The sequence below is a fragment of the Mus musculus genome, chromosome 8 (assembly GCF_000001635.26).
Source record: "Mus musculus strain C57BL/6J chromosome 8, GRCm38.p6 C57BL/6J".
Classification (NCBI taxonomy): domain Eukaryota; kingdom Metazoa; phylum Chordata; class Mammalia; order Rodentia; family Muridae; genus Mus; species Mus musculus.
In genome coordinates this window covers 73129525-73156487 of record NC_000074.6, presented here as the reverse complement: position 1 = coordinate 73156487, position 26963 = coordinate 73129525, and the positions used below count along the sequence as shown (strand labels likewise).

At 41.2% G+C, this 26963-nt stretch overlaps 1 protein-coding gene across 4 annotated transcripts in view; it reads left to right on the top strand.

Moving 5' to 3' along the window:
- Nucleotides 1-26963, top strand: part of Large1 (LARGE xylosyl- and glucuronyltransferase 1) — a 539124-nt gene that overhangs the window by 197234 nt on the left and 314927 nt on the right. For 3 of the 4 annotated variants that reach the window (XR_003947238.1, NM_010687.2, NM_001317391.1), the window contains one exon: nucleotides 24356-24657. Coding sequence is in view for 3 of the 4 variants with exons in the window: in NM_010687.2 (NP_034817.1) it covers nucleotides 24356-24657 (302 nt within the window). In the remaining variant the exon portion in view is untranslated. Of the gene's footprint in view, nucleotides 1-24218; nucleotides 24275-24355; nucleotides 24658-26963 lie in introns of those variants that run through there. The other variant, XM_030243312.1, reaches the window with a different exon arrangement.

Genomic DNA, 26963 nt, shown 5'->3' with positions numbered 1-26963 from the left:
GAAAACTTCCCAAATCTAAAGAATGAGATGCATATGAACATACAAGAAGCCTACAGAACTCCAAATAGACTGGACCAGAAAAGAAATTCCTCCCGACACATAATAATCAGAACATCAAATGCACTAAATAAAGATAGAATACTAAAAGCAGTAAGGGAAAAAGGTCAAGTAACATATAAAGGCAAGCCTATCAGAATTACACCAGATTTTTCACCAGAGACTATGAAAGCCAGAAGAGCCTGGACAGATGTTATACAGACACTAAGAGAACACAAACTGCAGCCCAGGCTACTATACCCAGCCAAACTCTCAATTATCATAGAGGGAGAAACCAAAGTATTCCACGACAAAACCAAATTCACGCATTATCTCTCCACGAATCCAGCCCTTCAAAGGATAATAACAGAAAAAAACCAATACAAGAACGGGAACAACGCCCTAGAAAAAACAAGAAGGTAATCCCTCAACAAACCTAAAAGAAGACAGCCACAAGAACAGAATGCCACCTTTAACAACTAAAATAACAGGAAGCAACAATTACTTTTCCTTAATATCTCTTAACATCAATGGTCTCAACTCGCCAATAAAAAGACATAGACTAACAAACTGGCTACACAAACAAGACCCAACATTTTGCTGCTTACAGGAAACTCATCTCAGAGAAAAAGATAGACACTACCTCAGAATGAAAGGCTGGAAAACAATTTTCCAAGCAAATGGTATGAAGAAACAAGCAGGAGTAGCCATCCTAATATCTGATAAGATTGACTTCCAACCCAAAGTCATCAAAAAAGACAAGGAGGGACACTTCATTCTCATCAAAGGTAAAATCCTCCAAGAGGAACTCTCAATTCTGAATATCTATGCTCCAAATACAAGAGCAGCCACATTCACTAAAGAAACTTTAGTAAAGCTCAAAGCACACATTGCGCCTCACACAATAATAGTGGGAGACTTCAACACACCACTTTCACCAATGGACAGATCATGGAAACAGAAACTAAACAGGGACACACTGAAACTAACAGAAGTGATGAAACAAATGGATCTGACAGATATCTACAGAACATTTTACCCTAAAACAAAAGGATATACCTTCTTCTCAGCACCTCATGGTACCTTCTCCAAAATTGACCACATAATAGGTCACAAATCAGGCCTCAACAGATTCAAAAATATTGAAATTGTCCCATGTATCCTATCAGATCACCATGCACTAAGGCTGATCTTCAATAACAAAATAAATAACAGAAAGCCAACATTCACATGGAAACTGAACAACACTCTTCTCAATGATACATTGGTCAAGGAAGGAATAAAGAAAGAAATTAAAGACTTTTTAGAGTTTAATGAAAATGAAGCCACAACGTACCCAAACCTTTGGGACACAATGAAAGCATTTCTAAGAGGGAAACTCATAGCTATGAGTGCCTTCAAGAAAAAACGGGAGAGAGCACATACTAGCAGCTTGACAACACATCTAAAAGCTCTAGAAAAAAAGGAAGCAAATTCACCCAAGAGGAGTAGACGGCAGGAAATAATCAAACTCAGGGGTGAAATCAACCAAGTGGAAACAAGAAGAACTATTCAAAGAATTAACCAAACGAGGAGTTGGTTCTTTGAGAAAATCAACAAGATAGATAAACCCTTAGCTAGACTCACTAAAGGGCACAGGGACAAAATCCTAATTAACAAAATCAGAAATGAAAAGGGAGACATAACAACAGATCCTGAAGAAATCCAAAACACCATCAGATCCTTCTACAAAAGGCTATACTCAACAAAACTGGAAAACCTGGACGAAATGGACAAATTTCTGGACAGATACCAGGTACCAAAGTTGAATCAGGATCAAGTTGACCTTCTAAACAGTCCCATATCCCCTAAAGAAATAGAAGCAGTTATTAATAGTCTCCCAGCCAAAAAAAGCCCAGGACCAGACGGGTTTAGTGCAGAGTTCTATCAGACCTTCAAAGAAGATCTAACTCCAGTTCTGCACAAACTTTTTCACAAGATAGAAGTAGAAGGTATTCTACCCAACTCATTTTATGAAGCCACTATTACTCTGATACCTAAACCACAGAAAGATCCAACAAAGATAGAGAACTTCAGACCAATTTCTCTTATGAACATCGATGCAAAAATCCTTAATAAAATTCTCGCTAACCGAATCCAAGAACACATTAAAGCAATCATCCATCCTGACCAAGTAGGTTTTATTCCAGGGATGCAGGGATGGTTTAATATACGAAAATCCATCAATGTAATCCATTATATAAACAAACTCAAAGACAAAAACCACATGATCATCTCGTTAGATGCAGAAAAAGCATTTGACAAGATCCAACACCCATTCATGATAAAAGTTCTGGAAAGATCAGGAATTCAAGGCCAATACCTAAACATGATAAAAGCAATCTACAGCAAACCAGTAGCCAACATCAAAGTAAATGGAGAGAAGCTGGAAGCAATCCCACTAAAATCAGGGACTAGACAAGGCTGCCCACTTTCTCCCTACCTTTTCAACATAGTACTTGAAGTATTAGCCAGAGCAATTCGACAACAAAAGGAGATCAAGGGGATACAAATTGGAAAAGAGGAAGTCAAAATATCACTTTTTGCAGATGATATGATAGTATATATAAGTGACCCTAAAAATTCCAACAGAGAACTCCTAAACCTGATAAACAGCTTCGGTGAAGTAGCTGGATATAAAATTAACTCAAACAAGTCAATGGCCTTTCTCTACACAAAGAATAAACAGGCTGAGAAAGAAATTAGGGAAACAACACCCTTCTCAATAGCCACAAATAATATAAAATATCTCGGCGTGACTCTAACGAAGGAAGTGAAAGATCTGTATGATAAAAACTTCAAGTCCCTGAAGAAAGAAATTAAAGAAGATCTCAGAAGATGGAAAGATCTCCCATGCTCATGGATTGGCAGGACCAACATTGTAAAAATGGCTATCTTGCCAAAAGCAATCTACAGATTCAATGCAATCCCCATTAAAATTCCAACTCAATTCTTCAACGAATTAGAAGGAGCAATTTGCAAATTCATCTGGAATAACAAAAAACCGAGGATAGCAAAAACTCTTCTCAAGGATAAAAGAACCTCTGGTGGAATCACCATGCCTGACCTAAAGCTTTACTACAGAGCAATTGTGATAAAAACTGCATGGTACTGGTATAGAGACAGACAAGTGGACCAATGGAATAGAATTGAAGACCCAGAAATGAACCCACACACCTATGGTCACTTGATCTTCGACAAGGGAGCCAAAACCATCCAGTGGAAGAAAGACAGCATTTTCAACAATTGGTGCTGGCACAACTGGTTGTTATCATGTAGAAGAATGCGAATCGATCCATACTTATCTCCTTGTACTAAGGTCAAATCTAAGTGGATCAAGGAACTTCACATAAAACCAGAGACACTGAAACTTATAGAGGAGAAAGTGGGGAAAAGCCTTGAAGATATGGGCACAGGGGAAAAATTCCTGAACAGAACAGCAATGGCTTGTGCTGTAAGATCGAGAATTGACAAATGGGACCTAATGAAACTCCAAAGTTTCTGCAAGGCAAAAGACACTGTCTATAAGACAAAAAGACCACCAACAGACTGGGAAAGGATCTTTACCTATCCTAAATCAGATAGGGGACTAATATCCAACATATATAAAGAACTCAAGAAGGTGGACCTCAGAAAATCAAATAACCCCCTTAAAAAATGGGGCTCAGAACTGAACAAAGAATTCTCACCTGAGGGATACCGAATGGCAGAGAAGCACCTGAAAAAATGTTCAACATCCTTAATCATCAGGGAAATGCAAATCAAAACAACCCTGAGATTCCACCTCACACCAGTCAGAATGGCTAAGATCAAAAATTCAGGTGACAGCAGATGCTGGCGAGGATGTGGAGAAAGAGGAACACTCCTCCATTGTTGGTGGGATTGCAGGCTTGTACAACCACTCTGGAAATCAGTCTGGCGGTTCCTCAGAAAATTGGACATAGTACTACCGGAGGATCCAGCAATACCTCTCCTGGGCATATATCCAGAAGAAGCCCCAACTGGTAAGAAGGACACATGCTCCACTATGTTCATAGCAGCCTTATTTATAATAGCCAGAAACTGGAAAGAACCCAGATGCCCCTCAACAGAGGAATGGATACAGAAAATGTGGTACATCTACACAATGGAGTACTACTCAGCTATTAAAAAGAATGAATTTATGAAATTCCTAGCCAAATGGATGGACCTGGAGAGCATCATCCTGAGTGAGGTAACACAATCACAAAGGAACTCACACAATATGTACTCACTGATAAGTGGATACTAGCCCAAAACCTAGGATACCCACGATATAAGATACAATTTCCTAAACACATGAAACTCAAGAAAAATGAAGACTGAAGTGTGGACACTATGCCCCTCCTTAGAAGTGGGAACAAAACACCCATGGAAGGAGTTACAGAAACAAAGTATGGAGCTGAGATGAAAGGATGGACCATGTAGAGACTGCCATATCCAGGGATCCACCCCATAATCAGCTTCCAAATGCTGACACCATTGCATACACTAGCAAGATTTTACTGAAAGGACCCAGATGTAGTTGTCTCTTGTGAGACTATGCCGGGGCCTAGCAAACACAGAAGTGGATGCTCACAGTCAGCTAATGGATGGATCACAGGGCTCCCAATGGAGGAGCTAGAGAAAGTACCCAAGGAGCTAAAGGGATCTTCAACCCTATAGGTGGAACAACATTATGAACTAACCAGTACCCCTGAGCTCTTGACTCTAGCTGCATATGTATCAAAAGATGGCCTAGTCGGCCATCACTGGAAAGAGAGGCCCATTGGACACGCAGACTTTGTGTGCCCCGGTACAGGGGAACGCCAGGGCCAAAGGGGGGGAGTGGGTGGGTAGGGGAGTGGGGGTGGGTGGGTAAGGGGGACTTTTGGTATAGCATTGGAAATGTAAATGAGCTAAATACCTAATAAAAAATGGAAAAAAAAAAAAAAAAAGAATATGTACAAGGAAAGCAATTGCATAAGGGATGTCACTTGTACCTCCACAAGGATACCTTGACCATGTAGTGGTGTGGTCATAGATGTACCTCTTCCCCAGGGCAGTTTGGAAGTATTTTGTTCAAATTTGGGAGCCTGTCCATTGATGACCACACTGTCCTTAGATCTTGGCCCATTAAGACACTCAGGGAGCTCTGGGTCAGCCAGGAGCAGAAACAGGCAAGTACTAAAAATAAAACTGAAGCTCAGATTGTCCTTCTTATCTCTCACAGATCACTGGACAGAGGAAGCAGAGATTTTCTATGCTAGCATCTCCATTTGTAACACACCTCTCATATACACATTAGGGACATGTTTGTTGTGTTGACTTAGGTATTTCAGTGTCCAGATGAACACCTGCTATCTTAATTAATAAACTTTTCAGATCCAAGATTCCTTGTTCTTTGGCACACTACCTCTAGGAGAAATACAAAGCAGCTTTCCACAGATGTCAAAATAGTATCTCCTCATATCAAGTAAGAGTGTCTTACTGTATGTGTGTGTATATATACATACATGTGTGTGTGTGTGTGTGTGTGTGTGTGTGTGTGTATTTACATACTGAATTTCTCATCTGTATGATTATTTATATCATGCTCCTTTGAAGTCTTTCCAGGTCCTTCTGATTCTTGCTGAATTGCACAAATGCATCCTTCTTAGGTACCTTTTTGGCCAGTGTATTCTGTTCAATTTGGCCTTTTACACTTTGTATCTGACCACACTTTCCCCTAGGTTGCAAGATGGGACATGTGTTTGCCTTTGCTTGTACAACCTGAGTTGTTTGCTCAGAGCACTAGCTAGTATTCATAGTACTACAATCCTATTTGTGTTTGCTAACAAAGGACTGCCTCATTCATGTTCATGATTAGATGGACAGTGTACCTATAACCTGTGTCTAGCAGTTCTCCAAGGTGGCTGATGATCTGGCAGCCTTCTCATCTCAGGAATTTGGAGAGGCAACGCAGAGCTAAGCTGAGTTCAGTAAGTGGCACTTGTCTAACAGGTGTCATCAGAAAATATGAATCTGTCGGTGTCTGTGAGTAAAGAGTCCACCACCTGCAGCCTTGGGGAGCTGACAGGAAAGAAACTTAGATTTCTGAGGAGAAAGGAGAAGACAGAGAAGATGTTAGAGATAGTCCTCCCTTTGACTACCAGCTGTTTTGATTTCCCTCACCCTTGGATCAGTTTGTGACAATGGTCTCTGTTCTTTTTTTTTTTTTTAATTATTTATTTTTATACTATGTATCTGAGTACACTGTGGCTGTCTTCAGACACACCAGAAGAGGGCATCAGATCAGATGGTTCTCAGCCACCATGTGATTGTTGGAAATTGAACTCAGGACTTCTGGAAGAGCAGTCAGTACTCTTAACTGCTAAGCCATCTCTCTAGCCCCTCTGTTTTTGTATAGATGTAGACCAAGTCATATTTTGAGCTTTTCAACTCATAGGATGCTTCACAAAGTTGCTTTCACAAACTGATTTTTTCTCTGCCCTTCAACACAGGTGAATATGGTCAAATGCACCAGAATGGGAAGATTTTGCTTTTTGTGGGTTCTGATTCTGTTTCTGACACAGATGGGTCACCCTGTGTAAATGCTTAAAATCTTAGTGTTGTAGTTCCTTTTATTAATCAGAATGAGATTGGTTTGACAGAAAAGGATTTACAACAACTAAACCTTTGAAATTTTTAAAAGCATTCTTCTAATGTAAAAGCCAATTTCTACACTATTGTTTTGACATATATGAGAAAACAGGTGCGGTCATAGAATTCTATAGAGAGGGATTTTTGGAACAGAGTTCTATCATGTATATGCTCATAGTTAATGATCTAACAGAGGTTGCATAGCCCACAGAAGTCTAGAGTATTTAATATTTGGTCATTCCTTGAAAAGTTCTGAATGGGTAAAATATCTTATTAAATATAATAACATGTCCATGGTCTATTATTACAAACTGTATTTTATTGTATATTACAAACTGTATTTTATTGTATAGATCTCTTTCTCAGTCTTTGTTTTATATGCTAACTTCACACATAATCTTCTGATACGTGTTGTGAATTCTCAGTTGTGTTTTCCTATCATCAGAGCTTGCATGCTATTTATAAATTTCTGTCATTGTATGTACAACATGTAACATGTGTCAGATGCACCACAGTCTTTGATCTGAAGACGTTGATGTCCTGACTGACATCATTTAGGAGATTCCCCTGCCTGTGATGACACGTACTCCAGCTTTTCAGTTAGTTTCTGGAATCGGATCCCTTTGGGAATACTGTGAAACTGGGATATAAGTATTTACATCAGCTATCACAATGAGCAGTAAGTGGCATCAGCCACTTTTTAGTATTTTGTAAAAAAAGCATCCGTTGATACCAAAATACCACCCTACAACTTGTGCTCATAGTATTTGCAATGCAGAAGAACACAGAGTTATCTTATAGAACAGGGCTTTAAATAAGCATTCGTTAAACATATCTCGAGGCTTGACGAGAGCCATGGTTTGTTAAAGTACAGATTGCTGGTTCAGGCTCCACATCTCCCAAAGCTAGGAGTCTTAGATAAGATCACTCTAATAGATTCCTGGGAGTTTCCTCTGTCCTAGCTTTCTAGCTAGTTGCAGAGATGCCCCATCCCTGCCACTGCCCTCCATCCAGTTTTCTCTTCCAGGAATATCTTCCTCCATCCTTCTTCCATGTCATCCCTCCTGTTCCTGTACCCACCCCACCCTTATCCAGTCCCCTCTTTTTGTCAATCCTGGATGTCTAATCTATTTCCCCTTCTCAGTGAGATTCATGCATCCTCCAGCCCCAGCTCTCCTTGTTATTTAGCTTCTTTGAGTCTGTGTTTTGTAGCATGGTTGTCCTATACTTTGCGATTAATATCTACTTATAACTGGGTACATATCATGTTTGTCTTTCTGGGTCTGGATTACTTCACTCAGGATGATCTTTTCTAGTTCTATCCATTTGCCTGCAGATTCCATGATGTCATAGTTTTAATGGCTGAGTAATACTCCATTGCATAAATATACTACAGTTTCTTTTTCTGTTTCTCCATGGAGAAACATCTAGGTTGTTTCCAGTTTCTAGCTATTACAAATAAAACTGCTATGAACATAGTTGAATATCTCCTGTAAGCAGGCAAGACTTCAAATTAGGGATTGGGACACCATCCCAGCCACAAAACCTTTGACCCACAATTTTTCCTGCCTACAGGTAAGGGGTAAAAGATGGAGGAAGATCTGAGGGAAAGGCCAACTAATGACTTGCCATGCTTGAGACCCATGCCATGAGAGGGAGCCACCCCTGACACTATTGATACATGCAGATGGGAGCCCTAACATAGCTCATCAGAGAGACTTTACCCAGCAACGGATGGAAACTGATTCAGAGACCCACAGCCAAACAATAAGTGGAGGTTGGGGAATACTGAGGAAGGAGACAGAAGGGTGAGGACACCACAAGAAAAACCTACAGAACCAACTAACATTGGTCCACTGGGGTTCATAGAGAGCATGAATGGGACAGACTTAGCTAGGCCTTCTGTACACATGGAAGAGTCATGCAGCTGGGTCTTAGGAATTCTGCATGTGGGACTCCTAAAGTGGCAGCTGAGCTGACTGTACTGCATGCTTTTTGATTCTTTTCCCCTAACTGGGCTGCCTTGTGTAGCCCATGTAGAAGATTTGCCTAGTATTACTGCAACTTGATGTGTCAAGGCCCTGTGATATCCATGGGAGGCCTCCCCTTTTCTGAGAAGAAGGGAAGGGAGGATAGATGAGAGTGGGTAGGTGAGGTGAGAGGGGAGAACTGAGAGGAGAGGAGAGGAGAGGAGGGGAAGCTGTGATTGGGAAATAAAGTAGATAAATAGCTATTTTTCAAAAAATATAAGATTGCTAGAAACAGATTTTTGTGAAAACCTCAAACTCTCACACTTACCAGCAAAAAATGGCTTGGGGCCAGTTATATAGCTCATCTGGCTCTTGTTTGCTCTCCTTACAAGTGGAGGGATTTTCTGCTGCAGAAAGGCATGGAGAAGATGGAGATCGTGCTTTCTCAGCAGTTAGTAAGACTGTCCTATGCGTAGTTCCAGCATAGGGCGATGGTCTTAGGAAGCTATAGCTTACTCCATTGTTGTAACTCACATTATAGTATAATTTCCTTGAGTTGGAGCCTTTGGCAAGCTCAGTTCCTGCCAGGTGAGGTAGCCCATTGTCTTATCTTGTAACACGTTAACCCGATTCTTATACACAGGCTTATACGTAGGTGTCTTTCAGTTTCCCAACTACAGCAACAACTGTGTGCCCTTAGTGTTTTTCTGCTCAGGACTTCTGTCTTGGAAATTCCATGCCTTCTTTTTTTTTTTTTTTTTAAATCAGGTATTTTCCTCATTTACATTTCCAATGCTATCCCAAAAGTCCCCCATACCCTCCCCCCCCCCACTCCCCTACCCACCCACTCCCACTTTTTGGCCCTGGTGTTCCCCTGTACTGGGGCATATAAAGTTTGCATGTCCAATGGGCCTCTCTTTCCAGTGACGGCCGACTAGGCCTACACCTTCCTTCATTCTTGTTCTGGGATCAAACCTCACTTTCTTGGCACGTCTTTCCTGAACCACTCTAGATCTGGTTCTATTCTAATGTTCAGTATTAAACAAAGGAAAAAAAACATATTCAGAGCCCCTCTGTCATGCCCCTAAGTCTGTTTGTTGCTCGAGAGAGATGAGAACTCAAAAACACACACTCTTGATTCTTCCTGGAGATTATAATAAGCAAAGGAAAATAGAAGCATTGCAAACATGTAAATAGAATTCAATTTTACTGTGATTGAGTTTATGAGAGCTGACATATAACCATTGGTCACCACATATGCCATGTATTCTATATATTGAGGCCTCGGGGGAGTCTTCACTGAAGATAAGGACTTCGTTAGTGTCCTTTTCCAGAAGGCTGCATTGAAATGGATTTGAGATCCTGAAAATATGGCCCATACCCTGGAGATAACACAGACAAAGGGCAGGTAATGGGTATGTGGATAGGACTGTTTGCTGCATGTGGGCATGAAGCAATGGTGCTGTTCACAGCCTCCTGGGTAAACATTTTTCTTTGATAAGCTCAAACTCATGAATGACTTTCAGCAGATAGGGTACAATGATGAGATTGGTCTTTTAAAGAGAATGTACTAAGTGGAGAAGAATTGAGATAATGACAGATAACAGTACACTTGGGGTTAGTTATTAAAAAACAAATGCATACTCTACTTACCTGGAGTTCCTAGAGTAATTAGGATCAGAAAGACAGAAAGTAGAATGCTGACTGGCAGAGGTCAGGGGAAGGAGATAACAGTTTTGCAAAAATCCAAATAGGTTGCTAATTAAGCTTGTCAGTTGTCTTCTCATGAAGAGGTGTTGGGAAGCAAATGGATTCAGAGAATGTTGACCATGTTACCCTGAGAAAGCTTTTTGGTGAAAACTTGAGGATAAAGGGTTTGCATTTAATTGAAACTCTCTTGCTACAGATTTGAAAGCTGTAGTTTTGGATGGGATAGGGACAAGCACATTTGGGGTGGACTGAGGACTGGCTTCCTGACCATTTTTGGTCCCAAGATATAAGCTGAATGCTTATTCCCCATCCCCCATGAATTCATTATGGCTAAATATCCTTTATAGTGTTTTTCTTATCAGTTTCCATTGAAATCAAAGCTAGCTATGGTATTGGTAACATTCCATCATTATCCAGTTATTTTCAAGCTTCAGAAACTGTTGGGTAAATTGGGAGATGTGTTTGTTTTCTGTTGCTATTAACAAACAAACAAAAACTGTGATCCTTGGTACTTTATAAAGGAATAAAGGTTTCTTTTTAGTCAGTTTTGTAGGTGTGGACATCAAGTCCGTGGCCTTGGTATCTGCCTTCTTTCTTGTGAATGCTATATGGAGGGCCAGCTCATGACAGAATAGCAAAAGAGGGAACTTTTTTGTACAGAAGAGTACATGTGAGTGGATAGGGAAAATGAGGGTTAGGGAGCTAGAAAACACTACACTCATTTTGTTATACCCTTAGTAACCAGTAATTTAGTAACTCACCAGTAACTAGTCACTAGTAACCAGTAACTCAGTTCCACAGGACTTACCAGTTCCCATGGGATGAGCATTACTTATTCTCTAATAATCTCGTTTACCCCTATGTTCACTTCTTAAAGGTTCTACTACTTTTCAAAATCATCACATAGAGGAAAGCAGCCTTTTACTTCATGAACCTTTGGGACACCACCCAATTCTAAAAAATAGCAGGTGCAACTGTGAGCATACCTTTAGATCAAGAACTTCTGTATGCCACAAGTCTCTTCTTGGGCATTTTAATTTATTTTTATTTCTTTGTATATAGAGGTCAAAGAGCAACTTAAAGGAGTCAGTTCTCTTCTTAATAATATGGGTTCCAGCTATTAAATTCAGGCAGTCAGCTTTGGTAATAGGTACCTCTTCCTGATGAGCCATCTCTCCTGCACAAATGCAACATTTCAAAGGAAAAGAAAGACTTGTATATAAAACGTACCTTAGGTTCCTTTTCAGTAATTTTATTATTAAATATCAGAAATGTAAATAGTGTTCTTAGAATCTTTAGTGACACTTTAGAGCAGTGGTTCTCAACCTGTGGATTGTGACTCTTTTGGCAGTTGAATATCAGATATCCTGCATAGTGTTTATTTACATTACAATTCATAACAGTAGCAAATTTACAGTTATGAAGTAGCATCAAAATAAGTTTATGGTTGGGGTCACCACAATATGAGGAACTATGCTAAAGGGTTACAGCATTAGGAAGGTTGAGAACCATTACTTTAGAAATATGGTAACATACATTGTTTTTGTAGGCTGAACAATCCATGACAGTAGGAAATAGCACAGCTCAGACCTCACTATGCATTTCCCCCACTCAGATACTAAAGTCAGTTTAACAATTAGAGAATGTATCTGACTATATTGGATCTAGACTGTAAATAACATAGAGTAAGTAAAATAGACCCAAAAACCTATCACAAATGGGATCAGAACAGGACTTGCAACCCTGTAGGAAGAATAACAATGACAACCAACCAGAGCTCCCAGGGTCTAAAGCACCAACCAAGGAGTACACAAGGAGGAACCCATGGCTCCAGCCATATATGTAGCCGAGGATGGCCTTGTAGGGGCATCAGTGGGAGAAGAGGCCCTTGGTCCTGTGAAGGCTGGATACCCCAGTGTAGGGGAATGGGAGGGCGGGGAGGCGGGAATGGGTGGGTGGGTGGGTGGCAGTACACCCTCATAGAAGCAGGAGGAGCGGGAATGGGATGGGAGGTTTTGGGGGTGAACTGGGAAAGGGGATAACATTTGAAATGTAAATAAATAAAATATCCAAATTTTTTTAAAAATGAAAAAAAAGTCTTTTACATTTAAACTGTGCCTTAAGAAACCCAAGCTACCTGTGTTTGGCAGTTTCTTTGTGTGTTATATAAAAAGAACCGTGTGGAATTTCGGGCCTTTGGCATATCCTGATAGAGAAGTCTTCTGCCCCATAGCAGAAGATTGGAAAATTGATGCATGATTAGATATTTCCATGTTATAAAGTAAATTTATGACTCATGTACGATGACTCCTAAAGAGTTCTTTTCTCCATTTTTTAGAAAAAGATGGCAGATTATCATGGGGGTCACAAACTCAATCAAGGACAAAGAGAACCATGGTTGATACTTTTATTTTTATTTGTCCTGCTTGTCTATTTCTTTAGACTATCATGAGTATAATTTTAGGTACCCATTCTTGTTCTTGTGGCTTTCTTACTACTCTCTGAACTTTTAGAACCTTCAACTGACACTAATAATTTGAAGTTCCCAATTTTTCAGGTCAAGTTAGAGGATAGTGTCCTCTTTATCTTTTGGGTATGTTGGCATCTTCTGCTGCAGTATACTTCTCTAGAGGAGAGCCATGCTCTTCAAAGATGTTCCTCCTCATAAACTAAGGTAAAAGTAACAGAGGTGAGCCATTAGGTCTGAGGGACAAGGTGCTGCTGGCATTTCCAGTCAACTTATTCTTCAGTGCTAAAGCATCTCCATGGACAAGGCAGAGATTAAAAGCCTCAGGAACCAGTGGCAGGGATGGAAGCTGTCTTGAGGAATTCAGCCCTGTCCCATGATACACTGAGTCAGCCCAGGAGTATAGGGGACTGGGTGTGTGGGGTATGTGTGCATGAGTATGCACCCAGCCTGGTAATGACCACCCTCATAGCTACTCATTGTAAAACACATCCTCTTCAAATCTCTAGAGAGAGGTCTCTTATGTGAACTCTGGATTTTGATAAAAAAGTATATTTTGGGATGTAGGATTTATTTTTGTTGAATATCTGGCTTGATTAGCATGGAGCAACACATGCAGAACAGGCTGGATCCCCACCCAACATCCTCCTCCTCGTGCTGTACAATCAGGAAGCACATTCTCTCTCCCATTGTGGCTTCTGTGGGAAGTGTGCTTTACATATGCAAATATAAGCCTCTAGTTTCACTTAATAATTATCAGCTGGAGATTCTATTGATGAGCAGCTGAAGCAGCTGAAGCCACTCATCAGGGAGGAATCTGTGAGTTTAACCATTTGTGGGTTCCCTTGGAGCCTGCTGCCTCAGATAAGCTTCTGAATACTCTGGTGATTGCAGACCTTGAGCTCTGATTTTCCCCATTCACTTCTGCCTGGCCTGAATCTGGCAGCTGAGCCTCCATGAACCCTTTAGTATCCTGAGCTCATTCTGCCCCTGTTCAGCCTTCTCTTTTCTGTGTTAGAGGCTGGATGGGCAGAGGGAACCCAGCTCTGTTTGCAGCACCAACATTGCTTATAGCTCTACAAGTAATGGCCTCTTCCTCTTCCTGAAGTTGCTTTGCCCAGGCTGCCACAGCTTCCAATTGAAAGTTCATGGAATGCTCAGGATGGCCTGGTTAGGATTTCAAAACCCAGGCATCCTTTTAGCTTCTCTTTTCCGTCTTCTGCCACTGTGCTCACCATCTGGGGTGTCTCATAGTCGACTCTCTCTGTCACCCTCCCTTGTTGTTGCTGAACCTGGGTGGAGTTAGAAAAACTCTCATTTAAAGCCCTCCATGTTTGTCATTTTATAGGAATTTCTTCACTTTTCTGATTCTTAGTGAAACTATCCTTCCTCAGATCTCCGTCATATGTTTAGTGAGACATGTTCCCACCTTGTTACTGGGAAGTGCAGCCTTTATTTCTGATAAAAGCTATCTAGAGGCAGAATGTGGGATGAAATATAGAAAGACTTACTCTTGGCAGGTTAACTAAGCTCAGCAGGCTTCTGTTTCCTTCTCAATATATGAGCAATACGACTTGCTACAGAATTGAGACGTTAAATTGGGTTATGTGTTAGATTTATCTGGGCAGAGTGGACAGTCAGTAAGAGAACTGCAATGCCTATCCTCATGTCCACTGATTCTAGTAAGTGGACAGTTGTAATAATTATTTCCATTCACATACATTCTTTATTTTTGATGTTGAAGCCTGTTGCCTAGTATATGGTTGTTTCTAGGTCATGGAGATAGCATGGTGGATGAAATAGGACCTCAGTAAACCCTGATACTTTTGAATTTATCCTCCGAAGGTCCAGAGAAGCAAAGGAGAAGGGGACAGAAACATTCTTATTGGAGAGCAAGCATAGTGATGCTTGTAGTGGAAGATGTGCCAGGTGGGAGAGAAGGACCCAGGGCTTCAGTGTGGATGTGAATGTGGGCATGGAGAATGCACTCAGGGCTTCTGTATGGGCATGGGCATGGTCAGTGCTCCAAAAGTGTGTTGCCAGATGCTTCTCTGAAGAGTGGGGTTCAAATAAATTCTTACTGAAAAGGTTACAGCCAGCAGCCCCTAGGTAAGCATTGGTAGAAAGCATCCAGAAAGCCCATACAGCAGACACAAAATGCACACAGGACTACATTGAGGTCAGAATGATAGCTGGAACCAGGTAACTGCTTATGAGTCACTGTAAAGCTCTTGGGTCTAGCTTTATGTTTGATGGAAAGGAACTATGGAGAATATGATATGACCTGATGACTATGGTTGAATGTCATCTGTCTGTGCATGGCAGGTAACTGAATCAGGGTTAGATGGTCATTGGGAACATTTAGGTAAGAGTGATGTGGACAGAAACAGGTGAGAGCAGCAGCTTAGAGTATGTTCAAGGTGTAATTTAAAGACAGAATGACTATTTTGATGCAGTCCTGGAATGCTTTGTATGGGCCATGAGGAGAGGAATTCAACGCAATGTTGCAACAGGAATAATCATGTTGTTGTCAACCGGAAATGCTTTTCAACAGCACAGTTTCTGTCCCAACAGGTCATGGTGTCAAGCAGGTTGCAGATACAGCCATGACATATAGAATAAGACAGCCATTTCTAGGCAAATGGCTGTACAGGATGGCATTTTCCACTGCTCTCGTCTGTATAGTATAAGGCAGTGGGTCTCTAGGGACCATGAAAGAATGTTGGGAAATTTAAGGATCTTATGTGGAATGTTTTAGCTGGTGTTGGAAGTTCAATGTTAATTTACCAAGGTATGATGCTACAAATGTCATTTTACTTTTCCATGTCCATTCAATTTCCCTGGAATGTAGCTCATACCTTGCATGTCTGGGACTCCTGGAAATCTTTTGGACGATGGTATGGTGTGCAAGGGACTCAGTCCTAATTCACAAATGTCCAGAAAGGCTAGAACTCCTCCTACTGAATGTACCCTCTGATCCTGGCACAGGCTTTAAGTTTTGTGGGCACCTGCTCATGACAGGTTTTAAGTTTAGTAGGTATTATTAGCAAAATATATTAGACAAACATGTATTTTTCTCTACATAATGTAAAGTGCCATTCTGATAAAATGACATTTTTGTCAAATACAACTCCTAATTCAAAAAAGTCTCTCGTTCCTTTCCTTCCTAGTTTACCCTGATAAAAACCCATTCTTCATTTCTGATTTCCCAAAGAGGGCTAATTTGGATTTGTGGAAAAAATAATAGATACAAGTCCCCCTCTTGTCTTTTTTTATTCTTGGTTTTACTTTATAATTGAACAATAGCATTGTTTTTAGTGGCATTGCAATTTAAAACAATTGGATAGTACAAAAAACATTCTGCCACATTCACAAAAAGGCTTGCTCCTGTTTCTGTTTGAAATGTAGCAAAGTACCATGTGTGGCAGCTTCCCACTGTGTCTTGGGGTAGCTTTGTTATCAGGCTCTTTCTGATAATGTGAGCCTTCTTTTTAGTGACTTACTGGATTTAGATCCCTGATGAACACTGAATGGTGAAGGTGACCTGCATGCAGCTTTACATTAGTAGGTCAAGCAATGATGATAGAGGCTTGTTGTCACCTGTGTCAAAGCCAGTTGATGGAGAGAAGATAAGAACTATCAGAGGACCTTGAGAAGATTGTTCAAGTCATCCCTCACCAGTCCTGAAAGTCTGCTGATGGGATGTAGGATTATCCATGTAATCATTCATTTACAGGAAGTAAACAGAAACAGGTGAGCACAGCAAACTCTTACAGCTCAAGCTTGATTACTTGAGGTTAGGTCCCTCTTGTGATCCCAGCTCTCTGGAGGTTGGAACAGAGGATCTGGTAACAATATGGATAGCTATATTATTAGGTCAGTACTGAGCTCTGGGTTCAACAAGAGATGCTGCCTCAATATTTACGATGGGGAGTCATTGAGGCAACTCAATGTCTTCACACACATACACACATGTGCTCCTGCACTTTCATACCATATATATATGCACACTCAAAGGAGAAAGGCAAAGAACTTTTTCTTGTGCATAATATCCATTGATCAGCTTTTCCCCATGCCCAGTTTCTTAGCTCTGAAGGTCTGGATATTGTTGGACTGTGCCGTATATTAGAAGAAGGGGGGGGTGGTATCAGAGCTTGGTTGGTTTTGTTCCTTGCCATTCAGTCTCCATCTCTCTGTGATCTGAATTGGATGTTATTGCCCATTGCCCTCCCTTTTTAAAAAATTGCTCTAATCATTTTTTAATACTGAATATAGTCACCAATGCTAATATTTTGAAGTTTCTGTGAAACTGGCTGGGTAAAGCATACATTCTCATGCCCTGCATATAATAAATGGAAAGAAAATTTTAAAACCTTGTTCAAGAATTATCCCATGTGGCCAACTGGATTTCTTTTAGATTTAATCTACAAAGAAATACATGTGTACACACACACTCACACAAAACCTCACTAGAACTTTTTACTGTAGACTACAATGGTTCTCAAACATGTGATTTGCCACTTTTACAAACAATATTAGATTATTTAAGGACTGAGTGTTTTATAGAAAATAATACAGTTATTACAAAGATTTTAGTTTAACATTAGACTAATGGTAAAATACTTATGAACTCTTTCATCTTGAGTGTTTTTTTTTTTTCCTGCATAGAGGGCAGCAGCAGGTGGTATGTGTGTGGGGAAGGGGAGAAACTTTAGAATATCTCTGTATCTCTTTCATGGTCAAGAGTCATAGTGCTGATTATGGGAGCTTCAGAGCTCAGTTTGCAGAGATAGCATAGCAGTTAGGATTGTGTCTGTTACACTTGTACAGAACAGGACCCAATAAACTGGGCTACTTCCTTACCTCCAGTCAGTTTGGCCTTGAAGCTATAATAAAATGGATTGATATTAATGGTTAAATAGAGCAGAGAGGGACCAAAATGAGTGCAATATGAATTGACTGTGGTTTTACTAGTTATATCTCAGAATTTGAGGTGAATATGTAGTTGTGGTTTCTGGAATACCTTCTCTTTCCCCACCAATGCCTTTGGATCACACGGAAGTCATGACTCTGACTTAATTGCCAAGTTGATAATTGATGGTAGACAGTGGGCCATTGTCTTTTGCCTTGTTTGGTGGCAACTCGAATGTTTCTCACACAACTCTTTGTCTGATCTCAAGTTTCTTGGCTAACAAAGAGAATTAATTGCAGGAGTGTTTGTGACTTGCGCTGGTACACATACTTCAGTGTACACTTTGTACTACAGTACAAAGACTGGTTATATGGTAGCATACTCAGTTCTCACACAAGGGTGTTTGGGGATCAAGCATCTTTTTCTAAGTGAAACTTTTAAGATCAGCCTGAACTTCTTAAACTTGTCCGAAATGACATTGTTTTCAACATTTTATCTGTTTTGCATTTAGAAGTAACAATGAAGGAGAATGTGAGATTTCTGTATTTCAAAGAGGGCATTGTGCTTTTTCCTTTCTTTTCTTTTTAATGGCTGTAACTCAGAGTCCCTGTGATCATCCCAGGGGGACGAGAACAGCATGGCAACTGGACCTGCTTTGTAGAAAACACTAGTCCAGACTAGAAGATTAGGGGAGCCAAACACCTCATAAGCTTAGAGGAATTAGGATACTGTTGTCTTAACTACTTTTCTGTTGTTGTGATAAAACAACATGGCCAAAACAACTTATATAAGAAAGAGTTTATTTAGGCTTACAGGTCCAATGTCTAGAGCCTTGAGGATCTAGGGAAGTCTTGGTAGCAGATGCAAGAAAGAAGCTGGGACTCTTATCTTAAATCTCAAGCAGAGAACCAGAACTGAGAATGGCATGGCTTTGAAAACTCAAAGACTGCTCTCAGGGACATGCTTCTTCCAGCAAGGCCACACTGCTCAAAGAGTGTCATGTCCTGGGAACAGGTATTCAAGCATCTGAGCCTCTAGAGAACATTCTTACCAATCACCACAACCAGGAAATAAGGGCATTACTGTTCATATGACAGGAGATGAGGCAAGCGGACAGGACCCGGGTAAGAGCTCCACTGCTCTGAAGGAAACAGTGTGAAAACCTCCTTTACACCTGAGCCAGAAGCTCTGACATACTGTATGGGCCAGTGTTTCTCCACTTTGGTTACCTGTGAGAATCTAGAGAATGATTGTTTTCTGCGCTGAGAACTAGAGGCCTCCCACTCCATAGCTCATTCATCTGGGTTAGGCATGTGCACACACCACTAATGTATTGTGCTTACTGGAAGTGGAGGTACAGTTATATGTTGTGATATATGTATGTGTAGAATATGTATATATGTGTGTCAATGAGGAGGACATTAGCTATCCTGCTTTATAATTCTCAACCTTATTTCCTTCAGACAGAGCATCCCTTCAGTGAACCCTGAACTCACCATTTTTCAGCTAGGCTGGATGGCCAGCAAGCCCCAGTGTTCCTCTTGCCTTTGTTTGTCCCGAACCCCCATCCACAGTGCTGGAATTACAGGCATTTCTGGTCATAAGTGGCTTTTATGTGGGTGTTGAGGAGCCTCTGATTGCACAGCATTCATTTTTGACCTTGAGGTGATGAACTTACTTCTGTACATATCAAACTGCCAATGTGATGGAAATGAGGATGAAAAGCATTAATTCACAACATCTGTGTGTGGGAAGCTATGTAAATAAGGGGATTCTAGAGATGGGTTTAACCAAGGAGATCAATATGATGCTTTAGGACAAAGTCCCACAGACCTTGGACACAAAAGATCTGCAAATCTGGTTCCTTCTTACTTTTTGTAAATAAAATTCTTCTAGGATATAAGCACATCTATTTGATATCTCGCCTCATAAATGTTAGGATGTAGTGTCTTCGTTGTTCATAGAAATATACAGGAGGATAGCTCTCTTCATGTCTGGCTCTGACTGCAGGATTTTCCTATGTTCAAGGTCTGACTAGAAGGGCCAGAGGCACATCCAAATCTGGCCCAGTCTAGAAATGAGTCCTGCAGCAAGTACGTAACTGATCCCATAGCATATGGCATGCCAGCCTTCCACAGAGATTGCGGGATAATCAACACATATAAATCGGTTGAGATTATCTCTTAGGATGTTGTGGACAGTGTCCTAATACCTGTCCCTAATACTTGTCATTACACCACACAGAGATTGCTTTTCAATTTTCTTTCTTTGTTCTGAATTTTAGATGCTTTGCTTCTTAATTCAAAGCATTCATCCCGAGTGGATTCAGGGATTCAAAAATGATGATACATTTCTGCTTGTTTAGAACTTCTGGGAGAAGCAGAAAGAGGTTGTCAACTGAGGTTTTGAATAATGTATTGTTTGGCATTTTTAACTCAAAGTGGGCTGAACTACATCAACACATGTGCACATATGGGCCCTATGGGGGGTGTCAGGGGAAGAAGAGGGGGAAGAGAGCCCAAGTCCCTCCAGAGTTCCTCCTATGCTCTGGACAGGCAGACATTGAAGGGCTGCCAGACGTTTTCCACTTCACCCCGGGTGGGCATCTAAGCCACTGACCCCACTCAAGGGGTGGGGTAGACAAGGGCAACCCCCGATACCAGGGTCTCCAGGGTGACACCCTCAGCCCCAGGGATATGGGAGAGAGGGCTGAGGGAGAGAGGTTCCTACGAAGACAAGAGTCCTAAGTCTTGTCCGAGGCTGCAGCACAGGAGATTAGAAATGGTTCATTAGGAGAAAGCCTATCCCATCGTCCAAGCTCAGCGATCCTTGATGAACAGAACAGTCTATGGTTTTAGAGCTTTATTATAGAAAGGCAGGGGGAAAGAGAGAAGGTAAAAGGAAGAGAGACCATAGCCAAAAGTAGAAAAGGGGGAAAAGGAGAGGTAAGAAAGGCTAGATTAAGATGTTAGAGAGAGAGAGAGAGAGAGAGAGAGAGAGAGGAGAGGAGAGTAAAAGAGTGAGGAGAATGAAGAGACAGAGAGATGGGGCCAAGCAGCCCCTTTTATGGTAGGCTGTTATCTTGTTGTTGCTAGGTAACTGGGAGGAGTCTAGCCTGAAGGTCAGAAGCTTGGGACATTGTATAAGTGACTACTAGCCACACGCTTCTCCTGGGAGCGGTAACTTCGACAGGAGCCTTGAGTCCAGGAGACATGAGGGAACACCTACCGTCCCATGTAGGTGAATTATCACCACCAGGACCCAGGGTTCCGTACCTCAGCTCGACTGTTGACCAGACTGTCTGTGAATAGCCCATTGCCCTACATGCAAACTGTCATAGAAGGATTCACTGTGTATATAAATAGATTGTAGATTGAAACAACAAAGTGTCGGGGGAAGAGCAACAGCAAACACTAGTACAGGGCTAAGGTTAGGAATAAGGCTGGAAAAACAGGAAAGAAAGACGTTTCATAATCTCAGTTGCATCTCATTGCTGAGTAATGTGTACATATAGCCACAGCTTTGTCTCAGCAATTATATATGGAGACACTGAGTCACCCAAAAAAATGCTACTTTTATTAAGTCTGTTAGTTACTAAATAGGAGGCCATAGTTAAAGCTTATTTATTCTTAATGCTATGCGCTCCACTTCCTTTGCTTTCCTGGTAACTGCTATTGTATCTCCCTTTTTCTTTAACCTGAACTATTATCATTTTATTTAAATAACAAGTAGTTTGACATACATTAGGTTTGTATTTTTCTATAGCATTTTAAATATTATCTCTAGAGGTCATAAACATTTCCCATGGACCCTTCTTCACATCCCTATCAAGTACATCCCTCCCTCCTCCTCCTCTTCCTCTTCCTCCTCCTCCTCTTCTCCTCTCTCTCTCTCTCTCTCTCTCTCTCTCTCTCTTTCTCTCTCTCATTTTGCTTTAACACGGTCTCACTATGTTTCTCTGGCTGTTCTAGAACTCAATACTCAATATATAAACCAAGCTGTCTTCAAATTCTCAGAGGTCTGTCTATCGGCTGACATTAGAGGTTTGTGCCCCCACACCCAGCTTCTTTCCGTTTCAAAGAAGTAAGTAGTTGAAAAGTACAGGGGCTTGTACAAGGTGATGTGGCCTCAAAACAGATTAGATAAACACTCATTGCCCACTATTGTCACATCTTCCATTCCAGGCTCTGGGCTCAATATTATTATTTCCCATTTAGGTGTCATTTCTTCTCATAAAGCGTTGACTTTTTTTCCCCTGTGTCTTACAGATAACAAATTGAGTTTAGTTAGAACCAAATGGGGGCCCAGTAATGGCCAGAAATGGATTCAACAAGAATGCCATTTTTCATAAGTACATAATTAAAGCTTGTAAATTTTATAAACAGGTTTGTGGGTCTATGAGGAAAGGGGAAAGAAGATGGGAATGGGCCCTGGTGCCCTGTGTTTTCCTGTGTTTGCACTTTGACATAGCAAAGGACATGGGCAAGGAAGTGGGAGATGCCCTGTGTCAAAGTTATGTCAGCGGAAGCCAAGGCATGTGGCCACCTGCTTGCACACTACAGTCCTATGCTCAGAACATCTGCCATTTTAGTACCACCTTAAATTCTATCTGCAGCTCCTAGCTCTTTGTGTTTGGATTTCTTATTCAAGCCTTCAGCCTTATTGCTATGTTACCATTCTTGTCCCTATTTCACAGAATAGATTCAAAGCTCAGAGCATTAAAGCAAACAGCTATCCCCCTTTGCTACATTTCCACAGTTCCTCAGAATCTTGTGTCTTCAGAGCTTCCTGACTTTTGTGCTTATGTTCCTAATTTCTTTCATGTGAGAACTGGCCCTCCCCCTCTCTGGCCCAAAGACTTTGAGCTCAGTCCCTTATGTGGGGTCATGGCCAGGTATGGAATCAAGGATAGCTTATTTTCTGCCGATTCACTCTGTGAACTTTCATACTGCCTTTCTCCCTGTCTCTATGGGAATAGTGATGGAAAATTATGGCACTATGTGTAGCAAGAACCCCTGTTAGTTACCACATACCTTGGGAGTCTGCCTTCTCTTACTAACTAGATGTTCATCTTTCTTTACCCTACTATAGGCTCCATGTTCACTAAGTATTTTAGCTACTTGCCTGGTTTAGTTTGTTTTGTTTTGTTTTGTTTTGTTTTTCATTTTGTTGTTGTATCCCAAAGCTTTAAACCCTCTGTGTATCTGAGGATGACCCTCAATTTTTGATCCCCTAAGTGCTGGGGTTATGGGTACTCAACAAGGCTAGGTGCATCAAAGGAGGCTATGGACCCACACTTGTCAGATAAGCCCTAGTCCTGAGCTGTTTAATTCACTCAATGGAAGGAAATATGGAGGCTGACTTCAAAAGCTGTGGTGGAAGCTTGTAATTAATCAGCCCAGTTACAATGCACTTCTGATTCACCTGTGATTTCATGTCATCTGGAGATTTTTTTTCTTAATCTTTTATTTGTAGTTCAGAGTAGTAGAATTCAGCAAGCCCTGTTTGTTGCATTGCTAGAGCAGTAGAGTATGCAGTTAACCCTAAAATGATTTGGGGCTAAATAAAGTAGTAGATATCTGTAAAGGACATCAAATACGCTGGGCTGAGGCAATGCAGCATGGGCAGCATGGGCAGCATGGGCAGTACAGGTGAACATGGCATGTGATTCATGGCCAGCTTTGATTATCAAGCTTTATGAGCCTTCCTGGGACAGCTTGGAATCTCAGACTTGTCTAGAATCCAAGGGGGTGGAGGTGGCAGGATCTGGGTTGTAGAAAAACAGAAGTTCATTTTAGCAGACTAGGGAGTTGGTCATTCTCCAGTCATGAGAGTTATAGGGTGGAAGCCTCTAGATATCTACCCACTGCCTTGAACCTGGGGTGTCAGCAGAGTGAGAACAGGAATAGAAGAGACAACTTCAGGTGTGTCTCATGTCTCTAGAACTACAAATAATCAGCATTCATTAGGCACTGAGTTTATACAATGAGATATGCTAATTGTCTTTGGGTAGTGGTATTTTTCAGATTATAAAAATTAAAAAAGGAAAAGAAAACCAAATGATCAGCCTTGAAACATAGAAGAAACATTATACAGGCAGAGGAGGGCTTCCATTGGGAGGTTATGCTTTCAAAACAGGGTTTACAAGGTGGTTTAGGAATTCACCTAAGAAGAATGCCACTGTATTATCCTCTTTTGCTTTTGAGATCTTCTATATTCTCAAGCTCCCCAACACAAAGGAACCTTCCATTCCCCCTTATCCATACATGTTTTGTGATTTTTTTTTTGTTAAAAATGTTCACTTGCAAATGTGTCATATGGAGAGGAGTACATTGCATTTAATGAGGAACAGTATTAGGAGTGTCCTTCTCTACACAGTATTTTGATTTTTTTATCACTGCCATAAGCCATTCTGTTCTCACTTTTTTTCCCATTTCAGTGTGGATGCTGTGACTTGTCATTCACACTCCATCTGCTTTCCTGCTAAGCTGTAGGATTGTGGTAAGAATATGGGAAGGTAATGCTGGGATTCCTGGAGGTAAATTTTCCACGATAACACTTCCTTGGTCTCTCCTCCTCTAGATGGGAAACCTGTGTCTCTGTCTCCCCTGGAGTCCCAAGCCCACAGTCCCCGGTACACAGCCTCCAGCCAACGGGAGCGGGAGAGCCTGGAAGTGCGTGTTCGAGAAGTTGAGGAGGAAAACCGTGCTCTGCGCAGGCAGCTCAGCCTGGCCCAGGGTCAGAGCCCTGCTCACCACCGTGGGAACCACTCCAAGACCTACTCCATGGAGGAGGGGACAGGGGACAGTGAGAATCTGCGAGCTGGCATTGTGGCAGGTAACAGCTCTGAGTGTGGGCAGCAGCCAGCTGTGGAAAAGTGTGAGGTAAGGAATACCAGAGTTGGAAGAAGTGACTATTCTTTTCCTTTATTATTATTAATCATTCCATTTATTTACATCTCAAATGATATCCTACTTCCCAGTTATCCCTCTGTCACCCCTCCTCCCATATCTTCCCTCTCCCCTCCCTTTTGCCTGTATGAGAGTGCTCCCAACCCATCCACACTCTCCTACCCCACGGCTCCAGCATCTCCCTACTCTGCAGCATCCTTCCTTCTACACTCCATGTGGTCTGTAGGTTGTATCATAGGCATTGTAAGCTTTTGGGTTAGCATCCACTTATTAGTGAGTACATACCATGTGTGGATTTTTGTGTGTGTGTGTCTAGATTTCCTCACTCAGGATGATAGTTTCTAGTTCCATCCATTTGCCTGCCAATTTTATGAAGTCATTGTTTTTAATCTCTGGGTAGTACTCCATTATGTTTATGTACCACACTTTCTGTATCCATTCTTCTGTTGAAGGACATCTGGGTTGTTTCCAGCTTCTGGCTATTATAAGTAAGGATGCTATGAACATAGTAGAGCATGTATCCTTGCTATATGTTGGAGCACCTTTTGAGTATATGCCCAGGAGTGGTATAGCTGAGTCTTCAGGTAGAACTATTTCCAATTTTCTCAGGAACCATGGGACTGATTTCCAAAGGGGTTTCTGGGGGAATCACCATCCCTGACCTCAAGCAATAGTGATAAAAACTGCATGATATTGGTACAGAAACAGGCAAGTAGATCAATGGAATAGAATTGAAGACTCAAAAATGAACCCACATACCTATGATCACTTGATCTTTGACAGTATATCTTAAACCATTCAGCAGAAAAAAAGACAGCATTAACAAATGGTGCTGGTTCAATTGGCAGTCTGCATGTAGAAGAATACAAGTTGATCCAGATCTGTCCCCTTGTACAAAGTCCAAGTACAAATGGTTCAAGGACTTGCACATAAAACCAGATACACTGAATCTAATAGAAGAGAAAGTATAGAAGAGCCTCAGATACTTGGGCACAGGGGAAAACTTCTAAAGAGAACAGGAATGGCTTATGTTTTGAGAGCAACAGTAGACAAATGGAACCTCATAAAATTGAAAAGCTTCTGTACAGCAAGGGACAACTGTCAATAGGACAAAACGGCAACCCATAGATTGGGAAAACATATTTACCAACCCTATGTCCCATAGAGGGCTAATATCCAAAATATACAAAGAACTCAAGAAGGCACACTTGAGATTGTAGTTAATCAACTGATATTTGATGACTGAAAGCAATAGCAATCATGTGGGGAATTTGGTCATGGTATGAACTCACGTGCATGCATGTGTGGAGATCAGAGGAAGACTATGGGTGTCGTTCTTTATTACGCTGTACCTTATTTTTTGAGACAAGGCCTGTCATTGGAACTTAAAGTCCTCCATTTGATCTAGGATAATAGGTTAGCAAGTTCCTGGCATCTGTGTATCTCCACCTTCTCCCAGTGCTGAGATTAAAGGTATGTGTGGCCATGCCTACACATGGTGTTTACATTTGAATTTTAGTTCTCTTACCCACTGAACCATCCATTCAGCCCAACAGTAGTCATTTCAGTTGTCACAGTGTCTGGAGTTCAAAAAGAAATTTACTGAATAGTTCTGTTTTGGGTACCTGTGGAAAAATGATATTTGTCTGTGACTGAATGAGAAAAAATGGCCCAAGGCCTCCTTTCTTGTTATGTGTCTGCATGGGCTGCATTGGGCTTCACAACAAGGCTAATTTCAGCACTAAGCTGCTCACATGGCAGCTAATGCTTGTAGGTCTCAGTTTCCCAGTATGTAAGGCACATAGGCCCAGCCAGTTCTACTGAGGACAGAGTATGTCAATTGAAATAGTCACAAAGATCCATCTACTCACAATGGAGAAGTGATACAACCTCATCTTCCAGTAAGTGGAATGCCAATTTAAAACAGCCACAGTAGGTATTAGAAACCTGGAAAAATCAATGGATGGTACCGTCTGATGAAAGTCCACATCTTCATGATGCATCTCTATTATTCTGGTCCTTGCCTTGAGCTTCCTTTCTCAGGTAGTCACATGACTTCAATATGAGTTATCATTTCCAGTCTCATAAGGAATAGCTGATGCCATGCTAAACCTTTTACAAACCAACTTTTCTCATGCAGTATATTTTCTTCTTTTTAAAAAACAATAACCTATGGCGAGTCAAAGCCACATGGTTATTTTAAAGTGGTGCAACTATAAAGGTTGAGCCTGAGTAAGAAGCTGCATGGTTGGCTTTAAGAACCTTGGCCATGAACTACT